Genomic DNA, 12,700 nt, shown 5'->3' with positions numbered 1-12,700 from the left:
AATAATTTTTATATTGACTGCATGTTGAAATGCTAATTTTTTAATATACTGGATTACATATCTATATATTTAAAGTATATCCAGGACCATTCTTCATTCTTGTCCCTCAGTAAGTCTCTTGTCATGTTTGGTGTTGGTTCCTAAATTAGGCTGTTTTGAGGATAGATAAAGATGATCGGGACTTCCCTGGCAGTCCAGTGGTTGACTCCGTGCTTCCACTGCGGGGGGTACAGGTTCGATCCCTGGTCGGGGAACTAAGATCCCACATGCCATGCAGCTAAAAAAAAAAAAAAAAAAAAAAAAAAAAAGATGATCTTTTCTTGAAGCCAAAGATATTCTTACCATCTCCAAGGGCTCTCCTAGGCCATTACACAATCATTACCTTCTTGGTACCGAGACCTCATCGTTATAAGCACTATTTACACATCTTTTTTGAAACTAACAGCTACAGACTTCAAATACAACAGTTCCTCCCAACACGTCAGGTAACTGCTCAGCCAATAGTAATGTTGGAGGGAAGAGGTCGGGTTCAGATGCTGAAGGATCTCCCGAAGCTTTTACTGATCGAAGATTCCTCAGTTACCCGTGTAGGTGGAGCCCCAGCCTGTTCCTTTGGTCGCTGTGGCCGTTTCCTGCCATCAGGAGTTACCCGGGACTGGTGCTGCTTGGCGTGTAGCCTAGGCTCATTGTAGTCAGAGTACCTGTGTTGGTTTCCTGTTCCTGCTGTAACAAATCATCACAAACTTAGTGGTTTAAAACAACACAAATTTATTCTCTTACAGATCAGAAGTCTAAAATCAAGGTATTGGCAGGGCTGCATTCCTTCTGGAGGCTTCTGGAGAGAATCCATTTCCTTGCCTTTTCTAACTGCATTTCTTGGCTTGCAGCCCTTGCTTACATTACTCCAACCTCTTGCTTCTGTCATGACATCTACTGTGGTCAAATCTCCCTTTGCCTTCCTCTTATAAGGACACTTGTGATTACATTTAGGGCCAACCCTGATAATCCAGATTAATCTCTTGATCTGAAAATCCTTAATCCTTAATCAAGATCCATAATCTACACAACTGTACACATCTACAAAGTCCGTTTTGCTATCTAAGGTAGCGTTCACAGGTTCCAGGGATTAGGATGTGGACATTTTGGAGGACCAGTATTCAGCCTGCCACAGCACCATATATATTTCTTTGCACTGCCTTGGTGAAGGGAGAGAGCACCAGCAGGGTCACAAGGTTTCAAAGTGTTCTTAAATTAAGATCTACAGAGAAGTAGGTAAATTCACGTCTATAATCACTGTTATCACTCTGCAACCATCATAAACTTCATTTCCATTAGCAACGATCACTCTCTCCCTCCCAGCGCTGCTTCCTTTAAAATGCTCTGTAGGCTGAAGTTGAACTACTTATTACTCCCTCATCTTAAAAAACAAATTATTTGAAATAGTAAGATGCATGTTTTCTGCGGAGATGAGATGTTTTTCTCGTAAGTCTTTGATCTAACAGGCATGGTTGTGGTCTGTAGCATGCTTAGAATGTAACAGCACTTTAACAATCCATATTCTGCAAATTACCTTCATATCCTTTAGCACATTTGGGCATAGGAAAAGGAAGGTCTTGTTATTTCAGTTGTACAGGTAAGTAAACTGAGGCTCAGAAAGGTTAAATGAATTGAATAGGGTGGTCATACAATAAGTTACTGGCAGATCCTGATTCCAAACCTGATGTTCTTTCCACTGCTCTGTTCCCAGGCCAAACTCAATCCCAGAAGGCTGAGGAGGATCTAACTGATCTTGGGATCTTAATACATCCTAGAGTTGGCCTTGGAATCCCTACCTCCTGAGCATGAAACCCACTTTTTTGAGGTCCTACCCAGAAGTCAAAGCTAGGGGCAGATTGGGAATTCAGGGGAAGGTCAGGGTTGCTGGCAAGTCAAGGGTACAGTAAGAGGGTAGTTAGAACCTACGAAGACGTAAGAGTGTCTATGTTTGCTATATGTGCCTATTTAACTGGTAGGCAGCAGCAGGGGTGCTACTAGGTACTCAACCTAGAATTAGGCCTGATTTCTGTGAGGGGAATTCTAAGAACATCAGGGATAGCTAAGAGTGGCCTGGCTGGGTCTCTTATTCCCAGGTCTGAACACGTAATTTGAGGAAGCACAGTAACTCCAAGGTCCATGCTCTTTTACACTGGCTCTCTGGAGTCTCTTCTCAGTCTTGATTTCTATGACATTTCAAGGCATAGTAGCCAAGGCCCAGTCTCTGCAGCTACACTGCTTAGGTAAGCCCAGCTCTGCCACTTACAAGGTATGTGACCTTGGGAGAGTCACTTAACCTGTGTGTGCTTCAGTTCCAACATCTGCAAAATGAGGATGATAATAGTATCTACCCCATAGGGTTAAGGATTTTAAAAGTTATGTTGTCTGGCACACTGTGCTATATTATTATCTTTTTCTGTTTTCTTTTTTTCCTGTTTCTAACCAGACCTCTTTTTTTTCCTTTTTAACAAATTTATTTATTTATTTATTTATTTTTGGCTGCATTGGGTCTTCGTTGTTGCGCACGGGCTTTCTCTAGTTGTGGCAAGCGGGGGCTACTCTTTGTTGCGGTGCGCGGGCTTCTTAATGCAGTGGCTTCTCTTGTGGAGCACTGGCTCTAGGCACATGGGCTTCAGTAGTTGTGGCTCGCGGGCTCTAGAGCGCAGGCTCAGTAGTTGTGGCACACAGGCTTAGCTGCTCCGCAGCATGTGGGATCTTCCCAGCCCAGGACTTGAACCCGTGTCCCCTGCATTGGCAGGCAGATTCCTAACCACTGTGCCACCAGGGAAGCCCTAACCAGACCTCTTTTGGTTCTTCCTTTCTTCCTCACTCAAGAAGTATTAGCAGCCCCCAAGCCTAGGATCTTGTCCCCTCCTATTATATCCACTTACTTTTTTAATTTACTACTCATTAAATCTCAATCATTCTATGATTGAGATTTACATCTAGTCTTTATCCACTGTCCTCTCCCAAACTATCAATAATGAAGGCCTTGAAATGGACGTCTTATCTCAAAGATGTTTGGGAAACATAACTCAAAAATCCATGCCAAAGGCTAACCTTATCCTCCTCTCGACTTTCTAATTTCTCCCCATTTTTACAGTATCCTGGGCAGTCTTTTGCCCAATCATAGATCTCCCTTTTCTTCTCAGTACTTGAATTCGGGTGCATTTCTTTTTTGTTCACTCATATATTCATTCAACAAGTAATTCTCAGCTGCCTGCCATGTGTCAGACATTGAGCTAGGCTTAGGTATACAAAAATAAGTTGGGCTTGAGGCGCTCAGTCTCCTGGTGGTGGGGAAGAGGCACAGAAACAATTATAACATGATGAGGTAAACACTGTGATAGAGGCCTCTATGCAAAGTCCTCACTAGAATATAGTAACAAATGCAAACTGCTATAGGAGTTGGGGAAGATTTTTGAGAAAATGTAACATCTGAGCCATTTTTAGGACAAACAGTTGAACCACATTGCAAAGTGGGAGAGTCGGGGGAGAGAGAAGGGAAGCAGGAGTTTGTGCTAAGAAGTTCAGTGTGGCTGATGTGTAGAGGAAAGGCATGAAGACTAGCACTGTCCTATACAACTTTCTGCAACAATGGAAATTTTCTATATCTGTGCTGTCCAATAAGGTAGTCACTAGTCACATAGGGCTACTGAACACCTGAAATGTGGCTAGTAGGACGGAGGAGCTGAATTTTAAATTTTATTTCATTTTCCTTAATTTAAATTTAAATAGCAAGTGGCTACCTTATTGAACAATATTGGTTTAGGCACTGGATAAAGGACAGGACTCTAGGCACTAGGAAACCACTGAAGGTTTTTAAGCATAATACTAGCATAGCTAGATATTTGAGAATGGGAACACTAGCAGCAAGACAGAATGGATTGGAGGGTAGAGGACTTAACATAGAAACCTTTGGTAGGCATCAGCCACATGGATGAAATAAGTGGAACTTACATGTTATTGGTAGAATTCACTGGACTTTGTGACTATTTCAGTGTGGGAGGTATAAATGAGGAGAATTAACTGAAGTTTGAAGGTTGAGCAATGGGTGGATGCCAACAATTGAGATAGGATTAGGTTTGGAATGAGGGTAATGAGTTTGCTTTTGGGATATGTTGAATTTGAGGTGACAAAGAACTATCTAGGGGAGTATGACTACAAAACAGGAAAAATATTAATCTGGAATTGTGAAGGTGGGGCTTATAACTATTGGGGGTTATTAGCATATAGGTAGTTGTTAAAGGTATGGGAGTGGAGGAACTCACCCCAGGAAAAAAATGTAGAAGAGGACTGGATGGACCCTAAGGAACCCTAAGCATCAAAGTGTGGTCTGTTTCAACTTGCATCATAATCATATGGCATGTCTGTTAAAAAGATTCCTCATTGTGAATGTATTTAATGCCACAGAATATACACTTAAAAACAGTTAAAACTGTACATTCTATGTTACATATATTTTTCCACAATAAAAATTGCAAAAAAACCCAAATCAAACCAAACCAGAATCCTAAGCCCCATTTCTGACCTGAATCACAGTTTCTAGAGATGAATCCAGGACTCCCCAGGTAATGCTTATGCAAATTAAAATGTGAACCAATTGCTTAAGGTGTAGAGAGAAACTAAGAGATTGGAAGAGAATAATAGCACAGAATGGCAGAGAATCAAAGGGAGCGTGGTTCAATAAGGAAGGAGTCAATAGTGTTGAATGGTTCCATGGCCCAGGAGGAAGACTGGAAAGAGGCCTCAAAATATGGCATTCAGATGGCTACTGATGAATGGGAGATGAGGAGGGAGCAGAGGCGGTGGCATGTATTCTTTCAAGGGCTTTGCTCATGTATGGTGGTGAAGAGATGGAGATTGCATAAGGCTGAGAGGGAGATAGGACACAGGAAAAGTTGGTGGTTTTGAAGGTGAGAGAGAACTGAGCATGTTGGTAGGTGGACAGCAAGGTTCAATGAGGCCAAGGAGACACCAAGCGGATCCTTAATAAAATACAATTTGGGACAGGTAGTAGAGGTTGGGATCTGGAACTTAGGCAGAGGTTATTTGGGTAAAAGCTCACTGGGTAAGTTTAGAAGTGAAAACAAGGGAAGATGAAGGGGTTCAAGACTGAGGGCAAGAAAAGACTTCCTGACACAGTAAACAAAAATGGCACTAGTTGGTGGTTAGGTCACCTGCTTAGATTAATGGAGCAGGAATAGAGTCAAGAGCCTGCCTGCAGAAGGGTAAAAGTCTGGAAGAGTCTCTAGGATAAAAGTGATCAGGAGCAGCAACATAAAAAGACTGAGAAGTAGTATTAGAGTCTGAGACTGGAAATGGCACCAACCATACAATTATCCTGCACAAACTAGGAAAATTGGTGTTCCTAAATGAAGGTTTTGGTTCCATCCTCCTATTATTTAGGAACTGCTCTGGCTTCTGCTCTCTCTGCATAAAGTTCAAATTCCTTAGTAGGAACTTTTCCTAACTTCTTCAAGAAGTCCAACCTCTAATTGGTGGTTCAGACTCTCTTGTTCCCTGTTCCTCCTTCTATAACATCAACTCAGAAAATAATAGGATCTTAGAGATTGTGAAGCTCATCAATCCAATCTCCCTTCTTAGCTAGGTATGTTTTGTTTTTCCATCTTCTCTCCACCAAATCTTCTCTATCTTCCACTTTCCCTTGAAGTGGACTCATGGGTGTTTTAAAAATCAACACCTGCCAGACATCAGTGACACCTATCCCACAGCACTGACGCTGTAGCCATCCAATTGTAGGCTGCATTTTGTGTAGGCTTCTCTGCACGTATTCCCACCCCCATACTGGTGTATGCCCCCTACCTCCATACTGGTGTGCTTTGACAGAGGACACTGACAAAAAAAGTCCTGAATTAACTTACTCGCTGGCATGTTTTCTGTTTTGAGCTTGGGTGAGGTTCTTTTTCTTGAGTTGAAACCTCCATGGGTAGAGTGGTTAAAGGCAGAAATTTCTTTTCTACTCCAGATTCACAGGGCATTCTCAAACATACTCAAGTCACTTTTATTATATATAAAATATAATTGTATATACTGTATACAATCCCACTTCATTCACTTCATTTGTACCGGTTGGATTTTGAGTTCATAATTTAATCTTTTAAATATCTTTTAAATGCTAGTCGATGCACCTTGGTTAGTACTGTATCTGTAACTGCTGTGCTCAGCCTGGGCATGTTGGAAACTTGACCTGCTCTGGAAAGATGTTCCTCCTACCAAAGCTTCTCCTTTAGCCAGGCCAGTGACTTTTCATTCCAGATTGTATTGTAAGGTTTTGTCTTATAGACAGGATGAGTAAGTTTAGAAGAAGCCTGAAGAAGGCAGATCAGATTTAAGGAGCCCAGGGAAGGGACATTCTAAGGCTAACCTGGTCTAAGTCTTCCTAAATAACCACCAAAAGCAGCCCCTTGCATATCCCAGAACCAGGATCACTTTCTCTAGGTCATTCCAGATAGGACAGATGATTGCCCCACAGGTATATTCTCCTCAGGGATCATCCCCCCAAATGAGGAAGATACTGATTCTTTTCATTGCATGTCCTGGACATTTAAAAAGCTTCTGCCAAGTTTTGAAGCTGCCTAACTATCAGGAGTTAAGGAGAATGAACTTAATTCTTCGCATAAAACCCTTTCAATATCTCTATCCTCCCTCCCATCTCATTGTCTCCAGAATCTTATTCTGTTCCTTTCTTTCCCTTCCTCTATCAGTGATTCAGGGATCGGATGAGTCTCTGTGGCTTGTTTTGCCCTGAAGAGCAGAAGGCTTCGGTCCCAACTGGTGTTGCCGAAGCAGCATACTAATTCCATGCCATGGTCCTGGGTCAAGATCTGCACAATCTGATTGGCCATATCACCTCGGATAGCTAGGGAGCGGAAGTGGTCAAAATCATGGAGGCCCAGCTTCCGGAGACGCCTTGCAGCTGCCCGATAACACTTCCAGGGTTGTGGTTCCACAAGGAGGTAGCAGCACAGGGAAGAAAGGTGGGCCAGGAACTCCCAAAGGCCTTGGTCCCCATGGTTCAGATGAATCCACATGGTTATTGACATGCAGAAGCCAATATCAAAAACTGACCGTCCAAACTGGCTTAAGAAAGAGCTCAAGAGAACTTTCCGGGTCCTGTGATTCATGAAGTCCAGGGTGATAAAGGTCAAGCCATCCGGAAAAGGGCATTCTTTTTCAGCTCGTTCCACCAGGACTGGATCTATGTCGCAGCAGAGGAGATGGAGTTCTCTTGAGGCATCTGAGCAGGTCTCCCCATCATGTAGGGAAAGGAAATGTTTGTATAGAGCCACACTCAGATCCTAGAGGAATCCAAAAGAGCTTTGTCATTGCAGCTCTCAACCAGTGAATGGAAGAGAAACCTATATCTCTTATCCTCCCATTGAGACTGCCACTTACTCCTGTCTTTATAGGATGTAAGGTTGTTAAACTATAGCCTAAGGAGGTTGCCCCCCAAAAGTTTTCCACAAAGCAGGCTCTCAGCGCCCTCCAGGAGTCTCAAGCTGTAATGCATCATCTCCATACTTTCCTGACACTGATGGGTTGTGTGGTTGAAAGTTACAGCCCAATGGATGCAGCAAAGGAGTCCAGAGCAGTATTTTCCAGCTTAAGTAATATGCTGGTAAACTCACTATCTTTTTCTTTTTTTGAGTATCTCAGACCACAGGGAGGAGGAAAAGATTTCAGGGGCATAACCAGTGCTCCTTGCCAGGAAGGTGAAGAACAGAGCAAGCACCATCTTATAAAAATCTACTTCTCAGACCTGTGGTTGGGAAAGTCTGCATTCCGAAGTCTTCAGTCAGCCTTCACTCTACAGCTTCAATTTTGCTACATGTGTTATGTTTCACCACCCCCTTCTGAGACTTATTCTGCTTTTGCATCCATTACCTGCTGACCTCCTTCTAGCCAAATCCAATGATTTGTGATTTTCACCATCTTAGCACCTTTTTGACTCTTAAACAAGTCACTATTTCCTTTCTCTAACTTTGACTTCTATAACCATTATAACTAACTCAAATTCATGTTCTAATCTGTTTTTTTAAGGCATTTTTCTATTCACTACCTCATTTGCTCTGTGCAACAATTCTGTGAGGAAAATATTTATGCCCTTTGTGCAGGTGAAGAAAGTGTGGCTGGAAACAATCCAGATGTCCAATAATAGTAGCATGGATTAAGATGGAATACCAGATAGCAATTAAAAATGAAGGAATTCAGCTCAGTGCAGCAACATGGATGACTCACACAAATACATAATGCTGAGCAAAAAAGCAAGACACAAAAGAAAATACATGGCAAGCTTCCATTTATATGAAGTTCGAAAATGGACAAAATTAAACTACACTGTTTATGGATACAAAAATAGCAAGCTATATAAAAAAAGCAAGGAAACAATAATAATAAGAGTTGGGCTCTCTGGGTGGAGAGGGGCGTTTATGAGCAGGGAAAGGCATATGGGAGACTTCTTGAGGTGCTGACAATGTTTTATTCTTGATATAGACAGTAGTCATAAAGGTGTCTGCTTTATAATAATTCATAAAGTGTGAATTTATGTTTTGTGCACTTTTCTCTATGTGTGGCATAGTTCACAAAAAACCTGTATTTTAAAAATTATGGTTCAGAGGCTAGTGACTTGTCCAATGTCACATGGTTACTACATGGCAGGATTTAGGCAAGATTTAGGCAACATTAAGCTCTTTCCTCCATACCAGGCTTCTCATACTTCAATAGGCATACACATCACCTAGGGATCTTATTAAAATAAAGATGTTGATTTAGTAGATCTGGGTTGGGGGCGGAGATTCTGTATTTCTAATAAACTTCCAAGTCATGCTGATGCTGTAGTTCAAGGACCACATTTTGAGTAGGAAGATTATGCTGCTTAAAAATTTCTCCCCATCTTTCTATTTATTTCTCTGCTGTCTTCCTCCTCCTATCTGATCTTGGGTGTGCCCCATGTTTGACCAGTCATTTCATCACATCAGTCCCTCCTCTACCACATCTCTTAATCCTCTCCATCCTCAATTCCCCAATCTTAGAGACCCCTGGAAGCTTAAAAAAGAAAACACAGACTCAAGGGCTCAATCCCCAAGATCCTGATTCAGTAGGTCTAGAGTAGGGCCTAGGAATTTCTAAAATCTAAAATTCTAAAAACAAAGCACCCCCCAAATTATCACACATCTATATTATGAAGCTGCTAAAAAAGACTGTAGTGACGTGAGTGATCTCCAAATTATTAAATGAAAAGCAAGGTGCAAAAGGGTGTGCTATTATTTGTAAAACTAGAAGAGGTGAGATATTTATACATACATAAATGTTTGTGTACACATAAGGTGTATACTCAAGAAATTATAAACAGCAGTTGCCATTGTGTAGGAGAAGAGGATTTAGGGTCAGGAGTAGAGATTTGCTTTTTACTATATGCCCCTTTGTATTTTGAAATTTTTTTTTTTTTTTTTTTTGGTCTTATCAAGTGCAAGCATCTTTTCTTAAGGGCAAAATTAAAAACTCCCTAAATGTACAGCCAGGTTTGGGAACCACTGCCCTAGTTAACGGCAACTATGTCCTGGCCCCTAAGGTACACGTATACTAATTTCAACTTTAAAATCTCCTGTAGTTTCCTAATGCCTTTCATGAAATCCCAAGTCTTAAACCCAGTCTCTTTTCCCCTTTGATTTGCTGTATCATCACAGTAGAGAAATGTCTGCAAGGGACAGCCAGACACCCACCCATCTGCTCATTCCAGTTTTTTAGCCTGTGTCCAAATGTCTCCCTCCCATTTACCAGCCCTGTGCCTACAGCCCTCAACCCTCTACCAAATTCTCTTCTGCCTAAGGCCAGAAACACGATAAAATTCTCCTCATCCCCTCCCACTCCTGGTCTGGAATGGAGTGAGGGTACTAACTTTTTGAAGCATTTCTAATCATAGGGTCAGAATGCCTGCTCCTCTAGGATATCCTAGTGGCTACAAATAGGTGTCAGAGAGACATTTCGCTATTTTGCTTGTGGTTTGACTATAATCATTCTTACGCCTAAAAATACTTTGTGGTAAGAAAATGTGGCAATGCCTTCCTCCCGCAGGGTGCTTTATTTTCTTTCTCGATCTTCTTCACTGTACTCAGCCAACTGATTGCTTTTAAAATAAATATCCACTTGGCTCCAGGGTCCATTCTGCACTGTTTCACACTAATCTTAATTCCAGGCATAATTCTGTCACCCTTGGCTCCCAGTAAACCAATCCCAACCCCACGCTCCCAAACTTGGGTCTCGGGAAGTCCCCTCTCCCCCAGCCAGGTCGCCAGCCACGCTGGACAGGAGGCAAGCGCTGGAAGCCCAGGCACAGTGGCCCTTCCCACCCGGCGTTCTGCCAGGAGGCCGCAAGCGCGGAGGCGGGGACGCAGGAATTCGGAACGTAGTTGAAAACGATTCCTCCCCAAGATTCCTAAAAGAGATGGTGCTGGGACCCTAGAGGTGAGGTAGCAGCAGCACGGGGTCGAACACTACGCCTTTAAACTCATTTTGGTAAAGTTGTGAGGGGTCTGGTGCCACGCCCAGGCCGGAACCCCAGTGGATGTGAAGGCTGCCAACCTCTCGGCTCGACCGACGTCCGATCCCTCCCCCGTCACTCACCCCGGAGTTACACCCCACGTCGAGCCCCAGGATCGGCCTTGTCTCGGGACTCTGAGGGAAGAGCCGGCGAAGCAGCTCTGGAGGCAGGAGGCGGAGCCGTTGCTCTGGAGGGTGGAAACGGGAATAATGAGGGAAATTTCCGAATGGGGCGGCCCCGGGTTCCAGAACTCGCGGTTCCTCTTCCGCCGCGGTCTCTTCAACGCCCCCGGTGGCTTGCTTCATGGACGCCGCCATTAGTCTCCGTCTGGCCTCTGGGTCCCCTCGGAACCGGAAGTCGGGAACCTGCAGGCTCGGCGAGCGCGGTCCGGGCTCCAGCGCGCCTGCGCTGCACGGCAAAGGCGAGTGACTATAAAGGCGGCCTCCCCTGAGCCAGCGCAGAAGCTTGGGGTTTGCGTTGGCTTGTGGAACCCTCGCCATAACCTGGGAGGTGGTTAGTAATATTATCCCATTTTTCTGGTGAAACAAGCGCAGAGAGGTTGAGTGACTTGCTCAAGCTGTCATAGTTTCAACTTGGGCTACCCAGAACAAGGGGTTTGTTGGGATTTGGAAGTCACTTTTGGTCCAGCTTCCTTCCTTTACAAATGCATGTGAGATCCAGAGACTAGGAATTTACTTGTCCAGGGTCACACGCGAATCTGTGACGCTGGAACTTCACCCGGTTCATCCTGTGATGCCAGGAACTATGGGTCACTCGAGGTGCCAGAAGACCCAGATGGCCCTGCCTGCCACGTGGGTCAGGGGGACAGGGGCAACTGTAGACTGTGGGCTCTTGAGAGGCAAGGACTGTGCCTTAAGAGCCGGTACTTAAGAGTGCTTACCAGGCGCTAGACACCTTTCTAAGCCCTTTACGTGTATTTATTTAATTCTCACACCAACCCTGTGAGGAAAGAACGGTAACTAATATCCCTTTTATATAGATGAGGACATTGGGGCACAGCGAAGTTAGTAACTTGCCCAAGGTGTTGCAGTTAGAAATGATAGTACCAGGATTTGACCCAGGCACTTTGGCTCCAGAGGATGTACTTGCAACCATTATGTTATTCTCAGCCTGAATCCCTTATACCTGCCATAATGCCTGACCCAAGGAGGCTTAATAAGTATATGCTGAATGAAAACTCAATATCTACAAATGGTATTGGGAAAACTGGATATTCATATGCAAAAGAATGAAAGTAGACCCTTACACAAAAATCAACTCAAAATGGATTAAATGTAAGACCTGAAACTGTATATCTCCTAGAAAAAAAACCGTAGGGGAAAGGCTTCAAGACTGATCTTGGCAATGATTTCATGGATGTGATGCCAAAAGCACAGACAACAAAAGCAAAAATAGGCAAGTGGGACTATATCAAACTAAAAAGCTTCTACACAGCAACAGAAACCACTGACAGTAAAAAGGCAACCTATGGAATGGGAGAGAATATTTGCAAGCCATTTATCTGATAAGGGATTAATTTCCAAAATATATAAGGAACTCCTACAACTCAAAAGCACAAAAACCAATAACCTGATTTTTTTTAATGGGCAAAGGACTTGAATAGACAGTTTTCCAAAGGAAGACATACAAATGACCAACAGGTATATGAAAAGATGTTCAGTGTCACTAATCATCAGGGAAATCAAAACCACAATGAGATATCATCTCACACCTGTTAGGGTGGCTATTATGAAAACAAAAACAAAAGACAAGAGGTATTGGCAAGGATGTGGAGAAAGTGGAACGCTTGTGCGTTGTTGGTGGAAATGTAAAATGGTGCAGCCTCTATGACAAACAGTATGGATGTTCCTCAGAAAATTAAAAATAGAACTACTACATGATCCAGCAATCCGATTTCTGGATATTTATCCAAAAGAATTGAAATCAGGATCTCGGGGAGATATGAGTGCTCACATGTTCATTGTGACACTGTTCACAATAGTCAACATGTGGAAATGACTTAAATGTCCATCTGCAGATGAATAGATAAAAGAAATGTGGTACATACATACAGTAGAATATTATTCATCTTAAAAAAGAAGG

At 43.0% G+C, this 12,700-nt stretch overlaps 1 protein-coding gene across 3 annotated transcripts; it reads right to left on the bottom strand.

Annotated features, from left to right (window-relative positions):
* On the bottom strand, positions 1-11,097 carry BCDIN3D (BCDIN3 domain containing RNA methyltransferase). 3 transcript variants are annotated; one of them, XM_061205290.1, is made up of 4 exons: positions 10,681-11,097; positions 5,919-7,355; positions 584-723; positions 1-277 (listed from the first exon to the last, which is right to left on the bottom strand). In XM_061205290.1, exons 1-2 carry the CDS (start codon positions 11,095-11,097, stop codon positions 6,711-6,713), a joined length of 1,062 nt encoding a protein of 353 aa, XP_061061273.1. In that variant the 3' UTR covers positions 1-277; positions 584-723; positions 5,919-6,710. The 3 variants fall into 3 exon arrangements, 1 of the variants encoding a protein (XP_061061273.1); XR_009702539.1 differs by lacking the exon at positions 5,919-7,355 and having other exon boundaries at positions 10,681-10,767; XR_009702540.1 differs by lacking the exon at positions 5,919-7,355 and having other exon boundaries at positions 584-720; positions 10,681-10,765.
* Between the last annotated feature and the right edge of the window lie 1,603 nt (positions 11,098-12,700).

Source organism: Eubalaena glacialis, chromosome 11 (assembly GCF_028564815.1).
Source record: "Eubalaena glacialis isolate mEubGla1 chromosome 11, mEubGla1.1.hap2.+ XY, whole genome shotgun sequence".
NCBI lineage: Eukaryota > Metazoa > Chordata > Mammalia > Artiodactyla > Balaenidae > Eubalaena > Eubalaena glacialis.
This window is presented reverse-complemented; position numbering and strand designations above follow the sequence as displayed.

What these genes read in the sequence shown, in the direction of transcription:
- BCDIN3D (XM_061205290.1), bottom strand. Translation starts at nt 11,097, where the DNA reads ATGGCGAGGGTTCCACAAGCCAACGCAAACCCCAAGCTTCTGCGCTGG. An exon ending in ACGTGGGGTGTAACTCCGGG is followed by an intron (nt 7,356 to 10,680) that starts GTGAGTGACGGG and finishes GGATTCCTCTAG; the next exon opens with GATCTGAGTGTGGCTCTATA.